Below are 21,971 nucleotides of genomic sequence, written 5' to 3' on the forward strand. Positions count from 1 at the left end.
CTGAATCATTCTCATTCTCACGTAACTTGGGAAACTGGCAACACATATCAAGTTAGCATAAGGAAAGTGGAGAGCATGTTCTTTGGGAAAAACGTAACAGTGCGATTCCTTAAAGCAGAATATGACCATAAAATGTTCATACAAATGCATGCATGTGGGAAGCTACAAAATACCAAACTGGGAATATTATAATTTACCTGTGATATATCACATTATCACATCCATGCTTAGGTGTTCAAATTTCTGAAACATTGGACATGCTGTAAAGAAATCATTTTTTCCCGAGATGGTATTATGGAGAGTATGTGAACTGGTAAGCAATCTTCGCAACACATGTTGTTGTTCACCAATTTTATTGTTGAACATTCAGAACACCAGATTATGACAGATTGAAAAGCACCAAAAATTGCTACACATTAATACCTGAGCGGAGAGACTGAAGGCAAATATTCACCTATTAAACCCTACACCATAATGTTGAAACACAGATAAAAACATTCACAACACTCTACAGAATACAATAAATTGCATTTTGTAAATTACAACCAGTTAATATAATAATGTTAATTATATACCATACCAAAAATACACAGAAAAGTACACATAAGTGTATTTAGTACATCATACATTATACAAAGCACTGGGAAGAGCATGCATATTTTAATGGAAAGATCTGCAAGGTGACAATATTTTTTTAGTATATCCTACAGGACAAATTCCTTTGTACCTAAAAAGTACTGTTACTGTGCACTGCATTTTCTGGATGAGAATAAAATGATCAATTTGTAAATAAATGATTACTGAGTCTGTCTCAGCGTAACTGTTTATCCTCTATAAACTTTTAACTACAATATAAAACTGATGCAGGCTAACAGCCATGTATTTTATTACATACCCTTGCCCAAACTACTTCCAAGTCAGTTGGACCATGCTTTAAGGAAAGACATGTCTTCTTTCTACATACTTTTAGAGAAACCTATATTTATGTATTTGGGGGGGGAGGTAGTGGACATAAAATAGGAAGAAAGAAGGATGTTGAGTTTATATTCAAAATTAAAATAGAAAAATATACAATGCAGTCTTAAGAGTTGTGGTCATTGTTTAGCAGAGACCATGAGTGTCCTATGAATGAAATAATTCAATAGAAATTAAACCCATTATTTTAAAAAAGCACTGTAAAAATGCAAGTCTTTACATGAAATAAAAAAGCAAAAGTGGTGTCAGTTTTCTCAATATCTCAAAAATAATTAGGAAGAAAAAAGGAAAAACAAAAAAGGGGGAAAATATTTAAAAATATACTACACAATCTGAGTTTAATTACTGAAAAATCATTATTGGGTAAAATTATTTTACACATAAATACAAACCTCAATAATCCGAGGAAAAATAAGTATGGGCCTTAGGGAAGAGTTTGTCTTTGACAGAGTATTTATTTAAAAAGACAAAAAATTACATTTAAGATTAAGATTAATCTCTCCATGTATAATAAGTTCAGAAGTGCCACCACCTTCTTCTAAAAAATTACTTTCATAAACTTTCACCGAATGTAAATTTCTATGTCTATAAAGTGTAAGTCAATTTTAATCTGAAATGAGAACTCTGAAATTAAGAGTAGCTTCTAGAGTGAAAGTCCTGCAAATATTTATACTAAGAGAAATACTAGCCAACTTTCACTTTAAACTTCTACTTCACCAACTCAAAGGAAAGGAGTTGGGGCCGATTTGAGAGGACCATCGATAATAAAACTCACAGTTGTAAAACTGCAGGGCGCTCCTTCATCATTTTAAGGCACAGTCTGTTTTATCCCAAACGACTATAAATTCAAGGTCACAGTGATAATATGCATTCAATTTTGGTCTGGTTTCTCATGGGTACATTGCTACATTTAGTTAGTCATAACTTTAAGAAACCATAATACAATCACTTTGAAATAATATATTTAAATCCTTTTATATTTCTAAAAATGTAAATACACAATACAATTTCCTAATTTATATACACTAAAAAATTGGAGTTGTTCTCCCTCCACAGTGGAGGAGGTTATTTCTACCAACATTCTGACAAATATATATTTAATTATGTAGGAAGCATGGTTATTTTAAAGACAGGCATCTCCTACTTAGGATAACATTATTCAATACGAAGGACAAACTCATTCCAAAAACAATGTTCACTTAATTTTTAGGTCCTGTATATCATCTTCTTACTGATATCCACAGTCCCTACCAGATTATTAGATACACTGTCAGTTAATCAAGGTTAAACACCTTCATATTTGGATTTCTCAGCTGCCTCTTTACTGCCAAGGCTGCAAACTGCAACGATATTATTAGGCTGAGAAACAGTAAGTGACATTAAGTCAAGGAAAATACTATAATATGAGGAATTAAAATTCCCTTAGAGAATTTGTATAAGAGAAAAATTAATGAATTTTAACCAGATAAACATAATAGTTTTTGAGTCTATCATATTTCTACTTTTCTCTCAAGTACAACATTGTACCAATGCTAACATCTTAGCATTAACAACTTGATTTTTTAATAACATTTTCCTTTAAGATATGCATTTTAAAATATTTATTTCATTGTACTATATTAGGTTCTAGTGGACAATTTTCTCCTGTGAAACAAGTAACTGTACAAAGGGACTAAATAAAAATGCAAAGAAAATAAATTCTATAAACATGCATTACATGAGAGACACCCATACTAAAAATGATCTATGCAACAAAATTTTACGTTTTGCATCACAGAATGAATCTAAAGTAGGACTAGTTCAAATGATTACTTCAACTAATCTGAGAGATCACTGGATAAACTAACTTTTACCCCCCCAAATCAGAGAACATTAGTCCAGAAATTAGATACAAAGACGCTATAAGCTTTATATATTTTCAAAGAAAATTAGGATATGGAATATAAGTTTTGAAGATTTACATAAATTCTAAATGAAAAATACTGAAAAATTATTTTTCCTTTAATCCCAATATGCTAAGAAAAGTTCATTGGCACAAATATCTAGAGGTATTTTACATTTTCATTTAGCTTTGGTGGCAAAGTGTGTTTTGCTAATCATATGAATACAGTTATATTTTCCAATGTAGAGGTTTATGCTAAAAACAGTTCAAATTCATCTTTTCTTCCTAAAAAAGGGATGTAAAAAGTCCAATATGAAACAAAATAAATGAAACATGAAATACAAAATATGCCTATCATTTAGGCTTTTGAACAGTTAATAGTTATATGCTTTGTCTATAAATCTTTTACTCATAACATTACTACCATACAAATACTAAAAACCAAGACAACAATAAAAATATAGCATAGGAACTTTACAAAATGGCTACTTTTAGACTTTCTAAACTAAGATTAAGATTCAAATATGCAAACAAATTTACACTTAACTGATTAAAATACATCAACAGTATTTTTCATAAGTGTTCAAAGTTACAATGTACAGAATCAGTCTAGAATAATTCTGACTCATACATATCAAGTTCTATACAAAGTTATCAGAAATTAACTGGTTACTTGGTATTTCAAAACAGTCATGTTTGGAAGCATAATATGTCAAACTCTTTTAGTAAGTACTGTACTTGATTTAAAAACTTTCAGCCACTGACAATATAATCAAGATATAGCTTAGAATATCACCTAACATTCAAAAGACATATGTTACCAGTTCAGGTATACTGTCAGTAGGCAAAAGTAGGTTTACAGTTGTGAGTACATGAAACACAGAATGCATTCTTGTATTATTTTCCATACGAACTGTATACGTACCTTTGCCCACTCCTGTATTTATACTATTAATGAAATAGTCTATTCTCACTATTTTCAAACTTTATTCCATTGTTAAAATTAACTTATTAATACACAAAATTCAGTCTTCTGTATTCAGAATATATTATCAAAAAAGTAGAATCTTGAGCATTTATGGTACACATATTTGGATTATGGACCTGACTTTTCTTTCATACCATTCTTATTAACAATAAAGAACATGAGTAGCCACATACTTTCTCTTTCCTTAGGTTGATAAAACTTATTATAAAAGAATGCATGAGTAATATGTATAAATAAAAGTTCATTAAAGAATGTGAAATGTTCTGTTCAAAAGACTGCAATAAAATTTAGCACCTGATCATCTTATTATTTTGTAAAATTATCTTCTACATTTATTTACCTTATGTGGCAACAAAGTTTTCTGCCAGGGTCTAATTTCATAATATAAAGATACTTTTGTTCTTTCCTTTACCCTGGGGAGTGCCATGTTTTCCAAACTGACTCCCCGCCCCCCAAATTTTCACAATGAATCTTGTTTCCTATGAAACAGAAGTTCACAAATCTGAAACAATGAGAAAACAAAGAATGGTGATGAAAAGTAACCAACAAATGCCCAGTCATAGAAGGTCCCAACACATTAAAAATTTTCTTCCAACTGATTTTAATTTATTAAAATTGCAGTTGCAGCACTGTAAAGTTTTATGCTAAACCTTATAATAAAGCACAGCATTACACTAATTTAGACCTAATTTCTAAGGTGAAAATATAGGCCAATTGTATTTTCTGGGGATTCAAAGATCAATAGCCCTAGTTTGTCTCATAATCTTTGTGGTTTCCTTATTTTTCCCTGAACTTTCAGGAACTAAACTAAAAATTGTTTTACCTTTTATTTTTCTTGACCACCTTCTGTAAGAAGTGTTAATGAACAGTGAGGTGAAATATACAGTATTTTCTAAGTGAAAATGGTAAAGAACTAAGAAAAGTATAGAAACTAGATAATGAACATACCAGATAACAAATGTCCTATAAGTATGTATGTGTGGTGGAAATGCGTACCATCTGCATGAGTGATAAGTTAATCAACAACAAACATTTTCTAGGCCTATTATAGTTCTTTTTCCTTACTGTAAAATCATGTAGATGGCATAGGTGTAGTTCAATCAAGAAAAGATTTCCATTATATATATCTAAATTTATTGGGCCAAAATATGAAAGAAAAAAAAAAGACTGATACATGATCGATGTGCGCTGAAGAGTCTGAAATATCAATGTTAACCAGGCACAAATGGTTTTTTTTAGGACCACTATTTTATGTATTTTCATTCTGGTGACAAGAAAAGAGCAGCAGAATGTGTTTAACTTCTGGCATGAAAGAAATACAGAAAAAAAGGGCTTTAGTGGTTTCTATTGTGTCACCAGTTCTAAATTATAAGAGCAGTAACTCAGAGGAGGCTTTAGAAACACTGAAAGTATGCAGGGCTCTTCGTGCCTAGTCATTATTTGATTCCGTTATCAACAATAGGATCCAACTCAACAACTGCTAAATAAAAACGTTGTAACATTAGAGCTCAGAAGTTTGTTGAATTAGATAATCCCTATCAACAATTTCATTTTAGTAACATCACTAATAAAACTGTGCTGTTTTACCAGTTAATAATATGTAAGTTATAAGCATGACAGAAACAATGTGCAATTTAAACACAAAAACACTTTCCTCTACTCAAGTGATAGAAACATCAATTTTGCTCATCTTCAGAGCCTACCTATCTTCTCAGCTCTGTTAGTTATTTGGGTTAAAGTGCATCAAGACTTGGTGAGACCCTGTCAAAATGTAAAAAATACAGTGTGTCCATAAAGTCATGGTGCACTTTTGACAGGTCACAGGAAAGAAATAAAAGACGATAGAAATGTGAAATCTGCACCAAATAAAAGGAAAACTCTCCCAGTTTCATACCTATTCAGTGCAGTTTGATGTGGGCTCACGCACAGATTTTTTAAGGCTCCTTAGGTAGCTATCCTGTGTAGCGTCTACAGACTCATCACTGACTGATGGCCTCCCAGAACGGGGTTTCTCCACCAAACTGCCGGTTTCCTTCAACTGCTTATCCCACCGAGAAATGTTATTCCTATGTGGTGGCGCTTCGTTATAAATGCGCCGATATTCACGTTGCACTTTGGTCATGGATTCGAATTGAGAGAGCCACAGAACACACTGAACTTTCCTCTGTACCGTCCACATCTTAACTGGCATGGCGTTGGGCTGCTCTGCTGTATACATGGTGTTACATCATCATCTATCTGCACATGCGCACATGCTGCCACAGCATCCTACAGAAACTGAGAGGGTTTTCCTTTTATTTGGTGCAATTTCACATTTCTATCATCTTTTGTTGCTTTACTGTGACCGGTCAAAAGTGCACCATGACTTTACGGACACACTGTAGTATGTCTACATAGTTATGTATATAATAGCTATAGACCCAATCTACTGTTGTTTCTAAAGTGTTCCATTAGAATCCTTTTTGAAGTTCTAAAGTGAAATATTTTGTTGGAATAAATAAAACTTTAGTATTTGATAACTATGTACATTCACATGAAAATATTTTAGTAAGAATTAGTGTGGCTAGTCTGTGGCTTAAAAAAGCTAATGTACTACTCACAAATGAGAAACTTAAGCTTGTTACATTTTATTCATGAGCAGTACTGACTAAACAAGGAGACTTCAATACAATTATTATGGCTCTCAGTAGAGGATTCAAATGGATGAATTTTCTAAAGTTATTTCTACATATAAATCTAAGTTCAAATTCAGAAATAGTGAAATGACACATTTAATCTGTAACTTGAATTACACATGTGAAAGAATAAAAGATGCCATGTGTATAAAAGTTATTTAAGAGAAAATGTATAGCTAAAAAGGCAGATGTGTCCTTATTTAAATATATATGTGGTATGCCAAGGGACAAGTGTGTAATCTAATAAATTATCTTTTCTTCCAGGTACTGAACACACAACAAGCCATTCTGTATTTTATCCCTTTTGCTACTTCTCTCAGATAAGAGCCTGGTATGTCTGCCATGTCTACTATGAGGTTATCACTTCCCTTTAATGGAATTAGTGAAAATATGAGTTCTGAACAATAGGCATCAAGTTTTGAAAAACAACAATGAAATCAAACAAACTTACAAGCCTCAGAAATGATAGCAAGACTTTCTTCAAATGAAGCCAAAAGAGCAAAGACTTGAGGAACAACTGAGAAGAGAAGTGGGGTAACCCTGCATAGGCAGTAACATGGGCTAACCCTGTATAGGCAGTAACAGCTGGGAGGCTCTACTGGAATCCTGACGCAATGGCAGATAAAATGAACCTGGTACTCTAGGACATTCCTAGGTACTAAGGATGCAAATTCACAGATGCAACAGTGGAATTCTGAGTCTTAAGGACTTGAGAGGTTTTAGGTATTTATAGCATATGCATCTACAGCAGCGGTTCTCAACCTGTGGGTTGCAACCCACAGGTTAAGAACTGCTGATCTACAGGAACAGTTCTATCAGCCAGGTACACCTCAGCCTGAATTAATTCATTCTTAAGGCAAAGACACCTAGCTCCATTACCTACTTCCCACTCTTGTAGCTAAAAGTGAGCTGAAATCTGAAATGAAATAGAAATATTATTTTTTATCTTTCAAATAGTAATTAACTTGGCAAATTAAGATTCCACTATTAAACCTAGTGGCTAAAGCCTCCAATTTATTCAAGTATACTGTATATACTTATGCTACTAATGGGGTAACAGTTTGTCTGTTAACATTAATAATTGCGTATATCAAATGTGGTACTGCACTTGGTCATGCTAATTTTTTTCTATAGTAATCAAAACTGTGCGCATCTAGAGTTTTTCTGACCACTGGAATTTAGTTATGCTAATAATCCATCTTGACCTGAGGCACTTCTGGAAACCATGGGTCAATGGTTAAACTGGGAAGCAATATAGATTGAACAGCTGGCCTGCTCCAATCCCAGTAAGTAAACATCTATGAGAATTTTCTTTAAATTTAACAACAGATCTCTTTAATAGTCTCCTCATGTTCACCAAGACTAAAACTAAGATTTGTATTTGAAAAGTAACAAGAACATTTCAGTAAGTTTTGAGTATGAATTATGTTTCTATCCATCAGTGTTGCATTGGCTACTAAGAAAACATGTTTCCTTTAGAATAAAAAGGTGTATTTTCATAGATGTAAAAAAACAAAAGATCTACGTTGTTCACTGTGGCTACCAAAAACTGATCAAAGGCTCTTTGTGGCTACTTCACTTTTGAGAAACCCAACATTTGTGTATTTCAACCTGGTAAGACTGATTCCTCAATATATGTACCGTAGTAAATACAAAGTAACCCAGTTTTCCGAAGGAAGTTTGATGAAATGAGCAGAATGCTTGAAGTGAGATCGCAAAAAGTGTTTTACATTTACTGAGCGTTCCGGAGAAGATTCCTGGTGTGGCCAACCAGGCGGACCAGCTGATAGGCAGAGGAGTCCTCCAAGACAGTGTCCACCATACTGTCTTACTAATTTTTAAAAAATGACTAGTACACCAACGCCACACCACAAAACACAACCATGCTTCAACTACTCTCTTCAAGCATTACAAAACTAATTTCCTATTTTCAAGACTGTAAAAATAGGTCTTCTCCAAAGGATCGTGTTGTCCACATTGATGGATCTGTGCAGTCTTTCTTAGTACTGACCCTAAAGGCAAAAATCAACCTCATCTTTCCTTAAATCCAACCTTACATAAAGTTGCATAACGCATGGAGTAAAAGAGGGATGAAGACAAAGCACGGGACCCTGTATAAGTGTGAAGACCCAAAAGCAATCACACCAACAGCCAGAGGAAGCGGAAACTGTGAAGTAGTCTTCAACAATTTACTGTAAAGAGAGAGAAATATACATTACTTAATGTACATTGTGAGCAAAAACAATATGTTGATTGTTTATACAGTTTTGAGAAAGTGTTCTAAGTGATTTGGGATGAATTTTTCATATAATGAAATTAACTGTCCATAATTTTAAAAATGATCAATCCCAGCCATATATTGACTGAAAAAAGAAAAAGTATTTCTTTTTTTTTTTCCTTCTTTTTCTAAGTAAGAGAAAGGGAGACTCCTGCATGTGCCCCGACCAGGATCCGCCCGGCAACACACCTCTGGGGCCGATGCTCTGCCCAACTGGGATCATGCTCACAATAGAGCTATATTTTAGCATCTGAGGGGGAGGCTCCATGGAGCCATCCTCAGTGCCCAGGGCTGATGCGCTTGAATCAATTGAGCCATGGCTGCGGGAGGAGAAGAGAGAGAGAGAGAAAGAGAAAGACAGAGAGGAATGGGTGGAGAAGCAGATGGTTGCTTCTCCTGTGTGCCCTGACCAGAATCAAACCTGGGACATCCACATGTCGGGCTGATGCTCTACCACTGAGCAAACTGGCCAGGGCCAAAGATTATTCCTATAAAGTAAATAACTAGTTTTGTTTCTTTAAAATATTTTTAACAACAGAAAAATACTAGTTGGTCTTTTATTTGGCAATTCTACCACTAGAAATATAACAAAAATAATCAATAATGTTTACTAAGATTTAGCTACAAAAATAGTAAACCTTACTTAAAATGGCAAAAGGAAAACAACAAAAAACCCTCTCAACCAAATAAAAAAGAAATCAACTTAATTTGTAACAGGAGAATGTACATATTTTTAAAAGAAAAATACAAATAGTCCCCATTTTATGATGGTTAGACTTAGGAGTTTTTGTCGATGGTGTGAAAGGGATATGCATTCAGTAGAAATTCTAATTTGCATTTGTATTTTGATGTTTTTCTGGCTAGCACTATGTGGTAAAACACTTTCTTGTGATGCTGGGCAGTGGAGACAGCCATACTCCCAGTGAGCCACGCAGTCATGAGGGTGAACAACCAGTACTCTACAGTGGTGCAGTAAGTGCATTCTCGACTTATGATATTTTCAATTAAAGATGAGCTGGCTTATTATGACGGAATCCTATCAAAGTCAAGAAGCATTTGTATTATCAGGAAAATTTATCACCTTTCACCTTACAAATAGAGAAAATGAGGATAAGAGGGGTTAAGAAAATTGCCTAATGATATGGAGCTATTAAATAGCAGAGCCAAGATTTAAACCTCAGGTCAGCCTGATTCTAGAATATCTGTGAATACCTGCCAGAATCAATGGAAAAGGCTCTGACAACAACCAACCTGTCAATCAAAAGTCAAATTTTATTATGGAGATTTTTAAACACATACATAAATAGATCAACAGTATAATGAACCTCATATACTGGTCACCCAGCTTCAAAAATTATCAAGTCACGGCCAAACTTACTTTACCTGTATTTCTATACACTTTCCACTACTGAGCAAACTAGCTCAGTATTTTTTGGAAGAAAAATTTGAGACATCATACCTTTTAAGGGTTAACTTTTTAAAGAAAAAAAATAATTATAAAACCCATAATTAAGAAAAAATATAATATACTTCCATATAAACTATATTTGCATATACACCATAATTCCTATCACATTTTTCCTTTTAGGAATAGTCAAAGTTTTAGAAAGAGCACACTTCAGACTTAAAAGGAAGAGTGACAGGCTGGTGGCGCAGTGGATAGTGTGTCAGACTGGGATGCAAAGGACCCAATTTCAAAACCCCAAGGTCGCCGGTTTGAGCATGGGCTCACCACCTTGAGCACGGGGTCGCTGGCTTGAATTTGGGATCACAGACATGACCCCATGGTCGCTGGCTTGAAGCCCAAGGTCATTGTCTTGAGTCCAAGGTCACTGGCTTGAGCAAGGGGTCACTCATTCTGCTACAGTCCCTCCTCCCCCGTCAAGGCACATACGAGAAAGCAATCGATGAACAACTAAGGAGCTACAATGAAGGATTGAAGCTTCTCATCTCTCTCCCTTTCCTCCCTTCCTGTCTGTCTGTCCCTATCTGTCCCTCTCTGTCTCTCTCTCTGTCATCAAAAAGAAAAAAAAAAAGAAAAAAGAAAGGGTGAGAAAGACCAGGAATAAATGTGAGAAAAGATAGAATAAACAACCATACCTTGATTTTATTGAAACAGTGTAAGTATTTCCAAGAACTGCCATAGTTGGAATAAGGATAAATGCCAAAGGTTTACATGGGTCAGGATCAAGTTTAAAGTAATACCTATATCAAAGAGAAAAAAACATAACAGGAATCAACAAAGCACACCTGATCATTTTAAATAATCAGAATCAAATTCAAATTGCAAAATATTTCAGTAGTAGTATGCATATAAAAGTTCTAAACAGCTCATGAAATCTTTGATAATTTTTGCTCTAGATGATATTTATACCAAAGTTTTATGTAAGACTTACTGCATAAACTACTATAGGAAATAAAAATATTCACTATAAAAGCACTTTTTCTTTTTTGGTTCTGTCATTTATTTTACTCTGATACTTATTATCTCCTTCCTTCTACTTCCTCTAGGCTTTGTTGTTCTTTTTCTAGTTCTTGTAGGTGCAGGGTTAGATTTGAGATTTTTCTTGCTTCTTGAGGTATGGTTATAATGCTCTGACCTTCCCTCTCATGACTGCTTTTGCTGTGGCCCATAGATTTGGGGTTGCTGTTTGTTCATTTTCATTTGTTTTAAAGAAATGTTAGATTTCTTCCTTATCATTGTCAACTCATTTGTTATTTAATAATATGCTATTTAGTCTCCAGGTGTTTGAATATTTTTCAGTTTTTCTATTGTAGTTGATTTCTAGTTTCATGTCATTGTGGTCATAGAAGATACTTGGTAAGATGTTTTTTAAACTTTTATTTACTAATTTTAGTGTGAGAGGAAGGGAGATAGAGAGAGACAGGAACATTGATCTGTTCCTGTATGTGCCCTGACTGGGGATCAAATTGGGAATTTCTGTGCTTTGAGATGATGCTTTAACCAACTGAGCTACCCAGCCATGGCAAGATTCCAATCTTCTTAAATGTTTTTGGTATCATATTTTTCTGAAGTGAGAAGCGGTGGGGTAGGGGGAGGCAGATAGATTCCCACATGCACCCGGCATGCCCACCAGGGGGCGATGCTCTGCCCATCTGGGGCATTGCTCCACTGCAATCGGAGCCATTCTAGTGCCTGAGGCAGACGCCATGGAGCCATCCTCAGTGCACGGGTCAATTTGGCACCAACAGAGCCTTGGCTGCAGGAGGGGAAGAAAGAGATAGAGAAAAAGGTGAGGGGGAAGGATGGAGAAGCAGATGGGCGCTTCTCCTGTGTGCCCTAGCTGGGAATTGAACCCAGGACTTCCACACGCCAGGTTGACACTCTATTACCGAGCCAACCAGCCAGGGCCTACCATGAGCACTTGAAAAGAATGTATAGTCTGATGCTTTGGCATGAAATGTTCTGAAGATACCAATTAAATCCAGTTGATCTAGTGTGTCATTTAAGGTTGCTTTTTCTTTGTTGATTTTGTCTAGAGGATCTATCCATCAATGTCAGTGGGGTGTTACAATCCCCTACTATTACTTTATTGCTGTCAATCTCTCCTTTTGTGTCCATCAAAATCTGCCTTATATACTTAGGTGCTCCTATATTAGGTGCATACATATTTATAATGATTACATCCTCTTGTTCAATTGCTCCCTTTATCATTATGTAGTGATCTTCTTTGTCCCTTTGTTTTAAAGACTATTTGCCAGACATAAGTATTGCCATCCCAGCTTTTTTTTCATTTCCATTTGGATGAAATATCATGTATTTTTTTCCATCTCTTCACTTTCAGTCTATGTGTATCTTTTGTTCTCAGGTGGGTCTCTTGTATACAGCATATGTATGGGTCATGTTTTCTTATTTATTCAGCTACCCTGTGTCTTCTGATTGGAGAATTTAATCCATTTCCATTTAAGGTTATTTGTGTTATGTACTTATTTATTGCAGTTTTACTCTTTAAACTTATAATCCTCTTTCTTTCAATTTCTTTGTTCCTTTCCTCTTCTTAGAACAGGCCCTTTAACATTTCTTGCAATACTGGTTTGGTGGTAATGAACTCCTTTAGCCCTCCCTCACCTCTTGTGTGTGTGTGTGTGTGTGTGTGTGTCTGGGAAGCTCTTTATTTTTCCTTCAATTTTGAATGAGATAGCTTTGCTGGATAGAGTAATCTTGGTTGGAGGTTCTTGTTTTGCATCACTTTGAGTATTTATTTCTTGCCAGTCCCTTCTGGCCTTAAGTGTTTCCATTGAGAAATCAGATGTCAGCCTTATGGGGGCTCCTTCGTAGGTAATTGTTTTTCTCTTGTAGCTTTTAGTATTCTTTGTCTCTTACCTTTTACTCTTTAATTATAATGTGCCTTGGTGTAGGCCTTTTTGGATTCATCTTAAAGGAACTGTGCTTCTTTAACTTGTGTGATCTTTTTCCTTCATCAGGTTAGGGAAGTTTACAACTATGATGACTTCAAACAAGTTTATTCTTTGTTCGTTCTCTACTTCTTCAGGAACCCCTATGATGCAGGTGTTGTTTCACTTGATGTTGGCACAGAGGTCTCTTAAGCGTTTCCTCAGCCTTCTTGAGCTTCTCTCTTTTCTTTTTGCTGCTCTGTTTCTGTGCTTACCTTTATCTTGTGCTTTAAATCACTGACTCAAATCTTTGCTTCATCCAACTTGCTGTTGATTCCTTCTAGTGCAGTCTTCATTTTAGATGTTGTATTCACCATTTCTGACTACTTCTTTTTTTTTTTTTTTTTTTTTTAATGAGAGGAGGGAAGATAGTGAGACAGTCTCTTGCATGTATCCCAACAGGGATCCACCTGGCAACTCCTGTCTGGGGAAGATGCTCAACTTTGAGCTATTTTTAGTACCTGATGCTGACGCTCAGACCATCTGAGCTATCCTCAGCACCTGGGACCAATGCTCAAACCAACTGAGTCACTGGCTGCAGGAGGAGAAGATGAAGAGAAGGGAAACAGGGAGGGGGAGAGTAGCAGATAGTCACTTCTCTTGTGTGCCCTGACTGGGCATTGAACCTGGGTAGTCCACATGCTGGGCCAACACTCTATCTTTTGAGCCAACTAGCCAGGGCCTCTTTTTATCATTTCAATGTCCGTTTAAAATGCTTATTATCTCTTTAAGTTCTGATTGTGATCATTCATTTTTATTCTAAGATGCTTGAGCTTCCTAATAATCATTATTTTAAACTCTGTGTCTTGTAGTTTGGTTGCTTCCATTTCACTGAATTCTTTTTCTGGAAATTTCTCTTGTTGATTCACTTGGGTCATATACCTTTGTCGGCCCATTTTGTCTGTGTATTAGGAAGCTCTGCTCTAACGCCTAAATTTTTTGTGATGTCCTTTATTTCAAAAGTACTTCTTTTTTATAAGTATATGCCTAAAAGCTCATATATAAATTTTATAAAACAAATTATTTAAAATATATTAAGGTTGCTCTATTTAAAAAATAAAAAAATGTTTATATAAAGTAATTGTTCCTTATCTTCTTAAAATTCAAATTCTCTCAAAATTTTTACAGTGAAACGTCTATAGCCTTTCAGAATCATAAACTTGTGCCCCTTAAATAGTTTTCTCCCTAACTCTATGAACAAAAATCTGGGTCTTGATCAAAATGAAAGACGAAGGATACTAACATTTGGTAACCTCTGATTTAAGTTATCACACTTATTTTGTTTTTGCCAATTAAAAAAAAACCCACTTCCAGTAGTGAGATAATCTAAAAGCTTTAAATAATTCCTGAAAACTATATTGAGTAGAGGTTCAATTATTAGTTGATAGGTAGCCTATTTTTTTGAAACAATTTATCAACTACTAATTAGTCTAGAAATATATTGGAGGGTATTTCAGACTCTTATTGGAACTAGGATACTTATCAGGTAGCAAAACAAATGATGGCCTTCAGTAGTAAGATGGCTGGTCACTTATTTTAGTTATATATATGGGACATATTAGAAAAGTACACACTTCTTTCATTACTTCTAATATTTTTTAAATGGAAGCATTTTTCTTCCTCTCAAATTTAAGAAAACATAAAACTGGTCATGGATTAAAAAAAACAGGCCCTGGCCGGTTGGCTCAGTGGTGGAGCGTTGGCCTGGCGTGCGGGGGACCCGGGTTTGATTCCCAGCCAGGGCACATAGGGGAGGCGCCCATTTGCTTCTCCACCCCCCCCTCCTTCCTCTCTGTCTCTCTCTTCCCCTCCCGCAACCAGGGCTCCATTGGAGCAAGGATGGCCCGGGCGCTGGGGATAGCTCCTTGGCCTCTACCCCAGGCGCTAGAGTGGCTCTGGTCGCGGCAGAGCGACGCCCCGGAGGGGCAGAGCATCACCCCCTGGTGGGCAGAGCGTCGCCCCTGGTGGGTGTGCCGGGTGGATCCCGGTCGGGCGCATGCGGGAGTCTGTCTGACTGTCTCTCCCCGTTTCCAGCTTCAGAAAAATACAAAAAAAAAAAAAGAAAAAAAACAAAACAAAACAAAAAAACATAAAGCACTAGCATTATGCAAACCTGAAAATCAACAAAATAAAGCACATTTTCACATCTGTAGATCAAAGAAGGTTAAAGGTGACAGCCCTCTTTTAGGGGGCATATTTAGGGGAAGTTAATTTTCTTAAAAGTTTATATTCTCATGGTAAGGAAGAAAATGTGAATGTACTGAAAATAAATTTCAGGGGATATACAGCGTCTTGTTCTTGAGGAAATTTATGGATTAGGAATCTAGCAAGCTTCTCCTTAAAAATATTTGTTTGAACCACATAAATTATAACTGTATAAATAAAACACACCTCAGATTCTTTAACCAGTAAATTAAAGATGGCATGCTGAGAAGCACAGTCCACGTTAACAAGTTAATCACAGTGTCGTGCATGCGAAGGCTATCTTCCGCGTCACTGGCAGACAAACGAAGGTGGTGTGCTGCAGAGTCTTTATGGTGATTGGATTTTTTTTCACTTCTTCTAGAGTGTTTCGGATTCTATAAAGCAATAATGTAAGCATATCAAGACATTAAGTAAAATTTAAGTTTATTTAGGATCATATTCAATTAATAGCTAAGTAAACACATCTTTCCATTAGAAACTGATAAAAAATACTGATATTACCTTGTTTTACAGTGCTCATCAATTATAAAACTTTTACACCTTTGACTTGCTATTGTCACTGCAGGAATATATCCTCTAAGTACTCAAAATACACAACTGATTCATTTTATTGATTTTAGAGGGAAAAGAAGAGAAAGACATTGATTTGTTTTTCCACTTATCTATCCATTCATTGGTTAGTTTTTATATGTTATGTGTCCTGACAGGGGATTGAACCCTAACCTTGGTGTAGTGGGACAATGCCCTAACCAACTGAGCTACTTGGTCAGGGCATCAAAATAAAATTTAAAATATAGTTGGTAATAACAAAAATGATAAATACCGACAAAGATCAAATTACTCTTGGATAGCCTATTGAATATTCATTATTTTCACTTTTCTTAAAATTATTTAAATTCATAATACTTTTTATTTTTTTTATTTTTATTTATTCATTTTAGAGAGGAGAGGGAGAGACAGAGAGAGAGAGAGAGAGGAGAGACAGAGAGAGAAGAGGGGGAGGAGCTGGAAGCATCAACTCCCATATGTGCCTTGACCAAGCAAGCCCAGGGTTTTGAACCGGGGACCTCAGCATTTCCAGGTCGACGCTTTATCCACTGCACCACCACAGGTCAGGCCCATAATACTTTTTAAACACTGTAAAATCTCAATATTTAAAAAGAACTTAAAAACTTTCCCATGTTCTTTCATGTTAAAATGATGCAGAGTTCTGAAAATAAAACTTACCACAGTTTGGCTATTTTTAGAATTTGTTAGACTGGCTTGCAGATGAACAACCTAGGAAAAAGAAATGACCTTTTAATTTTACTTTTATTTTAAAACAAAGAAACCATTTATATTAAATTGAGAAGCATTGTAATCTAAAATTTTTTAAAAACTAGACAACTAAAGGTTAATTTGAACATTTAAAAATATTCTTTTCACAAAGATAAATAATAACTACACATGCTTACTATCCTGGGTTAAAAAACAGAAGGAAAAGAATATGAACTTCCAGAGTAATTAGGGCGAGGATACACTGCTACACCTTTTCCATTCTGGAGCCTCTGTTTGAACAACACCTTGCTATAGCAACTTTAAGTGTCTGTGAGCAAAAAATTTGATTCTATTCAGTCTAGTGTAAAAAATAACTTTGTTTTATATATTCTAAATCTTTGAAAATCTAAACTCAATTATATACATTGGAGAAATGTTTATAAGAATCTGAGAAAGTCTGTAAGTTTAACTTACTAGATTTGCTTAAGTATTTGAGAAAGTTTTGCTTATTGGGTTAGTCTGAAATAAATAATTAAGAACTCAAAATATTTTATTTATAAATCAAAGTAGCTCTAAATAGCTTTCTTCCTGATGAAAATAATCTATACTGTATATGTATGTGTTAAAAGCAGATGCAAATATATTTTTGTGCCCTGGCCGGTTGGTTCAGTGGTAGAGCATCAGCCTGGCGTGCAGAAGTCCCGGGTTCGATTCCCAGCCAGGGCACACAGGAGAAGCGCCCATCTGCTTCTCCACCCTTCCCCCTTTCCTTCCTCTCTGTCTCTCTCTTCCCCTCCCACAGCCGAGGCTCCATTGGAGCAAAGATGGCCCGGGCACTGGGGATGGCTCCTTGGCCTCTGCCCCAGGCACTGGAGTGGCTCTGGTTGCAACAGAGCTATGCCCCGGAGGGGCAAAGCATCGCCCCCTGGTGGGCAGAGCGTCGCACCCTGGTGGGCGTGCTGGGTGGATCCCGGTCGGGCGCATGTGGGAGTCTGTCTGACTGTCTCTCCCCGTTTCCAGCTTCAGAAAAATACAAAAAAAAAAATTAAAAAAAATATATTTTTGTTTAAAAAAATATTATCCATCAACTGTCTCTACATTAAGACTAACATGGAGAGTGTGAAGTGTCTGACCTATATTTCCCACAAAGCTATCAGCCCTCTCGCAAATGTTTTTACTTCCCCGGTAAAATTACCAACCTCATTGTTTTTATCCTTGCCTTCTGATTCTTCAGTAACATATGCAACACTTGATCCTACTGACTAACATAACTTTTTGGTTTGTCTATAACCCCTGTTCCAAGGGAGGTGTGAATAAAAATTGCTCTAGTAAATGTTTTTTTTTTTAAAGTTAACATTATTTGGAAGAGCAAGACATAATATGAAACATATCTTTTTCCCTCCCTTTGTTTTTTTAACAGACTATCTCAACTCAGATTAATAGTTTCAATTTTACAATTAACTATATAATTTGTGCATGTATGTATGTATGTATGTATTTTTCTGATTAAAGGGCTTTATTCAATTTCCTCTTGACCACATGTTCTGTGAAGGCAGGAAAGATACTGTTTCTACAAGAAAGGCAATATTCAGAGACTGTTGATCTAATCTAATGGATGGTGTTTATCAAATATGGTTGCCCCTCCCTTTTTTAATTGACTTTATTGGGATGACACTGGTTAACAAAGTTATACAGGTTTCAGGTGCACAATTCTACAATACATCTCTGTCCGCTGTATTGTGTATTTAACATCCCTTTCCAAGTCAAGTCTCTGTCACCATTTATCCCCCCAGACTCTCTCCCCAGTCCCCAGAAATCACCACACTATTGTCTGCATCCATGACTTTTCTCTCTCTCTCTTTTTTTGTCCTTTTTTGCTCAATCTTTTAACTATATATTCTAAATGACTAAGATGTTTAAAAAAAACACCTTTACACTTAAATCTGTTATATAACATAAAATTACTGCAGTGGTAATTAAAATTTTTGTTAACATCTACAAGAAATACTATGTCTGCCTGATACAAAGCCAAGCCATTCTGACTTTATTGATTGAACATACCTTAAACACATAGTAAAGATAAGTAAGAAGTATGGCAAATGCTCCACAAGTTGCCCAACTAACTATAATCAAAACAATGGTCAAAATGGGCCAGTCTGGTGATATCACTTTGATATCTTTAGGAAGTTCAGAGGGCCTGGAAAAACAAGAATAAAGCTCTTAATACAGCAGTTATTCGTACAGTTACATACAGGAAGAAAACAGTACAGTACTCTGCCAGACTTTCCTGCTTAATAATATGCAAGTGCTATAAGTTAACAGTAAGATATTTTTTTAGGTTTTTTTTTTTCTAAATTGATTTTTAGAGAGAGAGGAGAGAGGAAGAGAGAGAGAGAGAAGGGGGGAGGAACAGGAAACATCAACTTCCATATGTGCCTTGACCAGGCAAGCCTGGGGTTTTGAACTGGCAACCTCAGCGTTTCCAGGTTGACGCTTTATCCACTGCACCACCACAGGTCAGGCCGATATTTTTTAATAAAGGCAAGGGTGATATATTTCATTGTAAGTTCTGTAATATTCTGTGATAGCTCCTCTTCCAATTAGATACACTATGGCTACATTTGTACTAAGAAAAAAAATGTTGCTAAAAATAATCATTAATTATAGGCCTTGTGCCGTACATTTCTGATCTTGATAGCTAGAGAAACAGTTTTCTGTTTCTTAAAGCCTCAGGATCACTCACACATGTGATGGTGTCAGAAGCAGCTCAGAGGGTAGAAGATGCAGCATCATACCATAATCCCCTCTGGGACAGTAAATCACATGTCTGGAGAGGATTGGCCAAGGAAACTAGATCAGTGGCTTACCAGAATATAATAAAACCATAGGTGATGTTTTTGGAGCTCTTATACATTCCATCTAATCTTATCCTAAATATATTTATATATATATATATATATGTTTATATATATATATATTTTTTTCTTTTCTTTTTCATTGAGAGGAGGGGAGGCAGAGACAGACTCTTGCAGGCGCCCCAACCGGGATCCACCCGGCAAGCCAACTAGGGGGCAATGCTCTGCCCATCTGAGGCACTGCTCTGTTGCTTAGCAACCAAGTTCTTCCAAGTGCCTGAAGCCAAGGCCATGGAGCCATCCTCAGTGCCTGGGGCCAACTCACTCCAATCAAGCTATGGTTGCAGGAAGGGGAGAGAGAGAGCAAGAGAGAAAGCAAGAGACAGTGAGAGAGGGAGAGAGAGAAGTGAGAGAGGGAGGGGTGGAGAAGCAGATGGGTGCTTCTGTTTGCCCTGACTGGGAATCAAACCTGGGACATCCAAACGCCAGCCGACTCCACTGAGCTGACTGGCCAGGGTACCCTAAATATCTTGGTTGGAATCTCTTGCCCTCAGGTTTGATGGAAAGTTAGCATATAAAAGTACTGCCAGAGAAACATTTCCTACTTAGATTTATAATGGTGGAAATTTAAAAATATTTGTATACTCTGTTTTTTTTATTAACTCAAGCAGTTAAGTTCAAAATCAGATGTAGCATTTAACTTGCAATAATGACAATGACATAACTTTCAATACTAATCCATATTTTGCTAGTTATATATCTTTCCTTAGAAATTATAGTCTAGTGAAAACAAATTAATGTTAAGGTTCCTCATCAGAATATAATTTTTTCTTAATTAAGAGCAATGAGAAAGCTTTTACTCATTCATTCTTTACCTTTTCAGAGCTAGCCACAGTGAAGAAAGGAGTCTCACAGAGGCAGAAGAGAGGCAGCCACCCCAGTAGGCCATACAGGTTCCAAACAGAAAGAGAATCAAGGACACAAGGGGGAAACACATACTCTGACTAGTTAACACGATGACATCTAATTCTGGTAATAATAAAACATCCCATATTTCTTTAAACCACTTGTATCTGTAGATAAAAGGAAATACACAATAAAAGCAAAAAATCAACAACTGACATTCAAGGAATTAATATTTGAGCTGTATGATCAGTCACTAGAGTCCCCAAAGTACTAGGATGCTTAATTTGCAAGTATACTAAAGAACAAATTTCAAGTCATTTATGTTTCAGGTTCTACTCATGCTCAAGGACCTGAGCCCTGACATTCAGTGCAGCTTTACTGCTCTCTATTGTAACTCATAATGAAGTAATGAGTGGTCCTTTATATATTTTTTAAGTTATAAAGTCAATAGCTACTTCTAATGCCAGAAGGAAAAAGATCTAAGCAATGGTTCTTAAGCAAAATCCAAATTTGTATAAATTAATACAGGAATGTTAAGTAGGGTAGAGAGATCTAAAATACACTTTGTATGAGAAACAAGAAAAAGTAATCCGGTGAGCTGTCTCATCAATATTCTAGAACGGCTGAATTCATTACCTCATATATTCAAAGATCATGGACTACATATAACCCTTTGGAAATGTTAAAGTCCTGGTAACTTATAGTCTAAGTGTAGATTTATATATATATATATATATATATATATATATATATTTTTTTTTTTTTTTTTTTTTGGTATTTTTCTGAAGCTGGAAATGGGGAGAGACAGACAGACTCCCGCATGCGCCCGACCGGGATCCACCCGGCACGCCCACCAGGGACAACGCTCTGCCCACCAGGGGGCGATGCTCTGCCCCTCCAGGGCGTCGCTCTGCTGCGATCAGAGCCACTCTAGCGCCTGGGGCAGAGGCCAAGGAGCCATCCCCAGCGCCTGGGCCATCTTTGCTCCAATGGAGCCTTGGCTGCGGGAGGGGAAGAGAGAGACAGAGAGGAAGGAGGGGGGGGTGGAGAAGCAAATGGGCGCTCCTCCTATGTGCCCTGGCCGGGAATTGAACCCGGGTCCCCCGCATGCCAGGCCAACGCTCTACCGCTGAGCCAACCGGCCAGGGCCTATATATATATATATATATTTAAATTTATATATATATTTAAATATATATTTATATATATTTATGTTCAACAATTACTTTTGAAATGATTATACCATTAAAGTAAATGTTGATAAATATATACTTATCAAGCCCTTGTCTAAGAAAAATTCCATTTAATAAAACAAGTCAATTGCCATATTTGTATAAAAACTTATATTCCATTATGGAAGAAAACACAGTGTTTTATACACAATACAAAATTAAAATTATCATCACAGATAATAAGACTTACCCCAACAGAAACTTAACCATAATTACAAAAGGGTCAACTTTGTATGGTTTGGCTTCTTTGTCCAACATAGTAGCATATTCTAAGCAATGACCTGTTGATTTAAAAAAATGGT

The 21,971-nt window shown here is 36.0% G+C and overlaps 1 protein-coding gene across 1 annotated transcript in view; it reads right to left on the bottom strand.

Moving 5' to 3' along the window:
• Window positions 1-336: 336 nt before the first annotated feature.
• The window catches only part of PGAP1 (post-GPI attachment to proteins inositol deacylase 1), an 88,356-nt gene continuing 66,721 nt past the window's right edge, over window positions 337-21,971 (bottom strand). Inside the window, exons 21-27 of the mRNA XM_066346361.1 lie at window positions 21,860-21,950; window positions 20,407-20,604; window positions 18,738-18,873; window positions 16,647-16,697; window positions 15,606-15,793; window positions 10,899-11,003; window positions 337-8,712 (exon numbers count right to left, since the gene is read on the bottom strand). Coding sequence (XP_066202458.1) covers window positions 8,574-8,712; window positions 10,899-11,003; window positions 15,606-15,793; window positions 16,647-16,697; window positions 18,738-18,873; window positions 20,407-20,604; window positions 21,860-21,950 — 908 coding nt within the window. The 3' untranslated portion in view covers window positions 337-8,573. The remainder of the gene's footprint in view (window positions 8,713-10,898; window positions 11,004-15,605; window positions 15,794-16,646; window positions 16,698-18,737; window positions 18,874-20,406; window positions 20,605-21,859; window positions 21,951-21,971) is intronic.

This window comes from Saccopteryx leptura, chromosome 7 (genome assembly GCF_036850995.1).
Source record: "Saccopteryx leptura isolate mSacLep1 chromosome 7, mSacLep1_pri_phased_curated, whole genome shotgun sequence".
Classification (NCBI taxonomy): domain Eukaryota; kingdom Metazoa; phylum Chordata; class Mammalia; order Chiroptera; family Emballonuridae; genus Saccopteryx; species Saccopteryx leptura.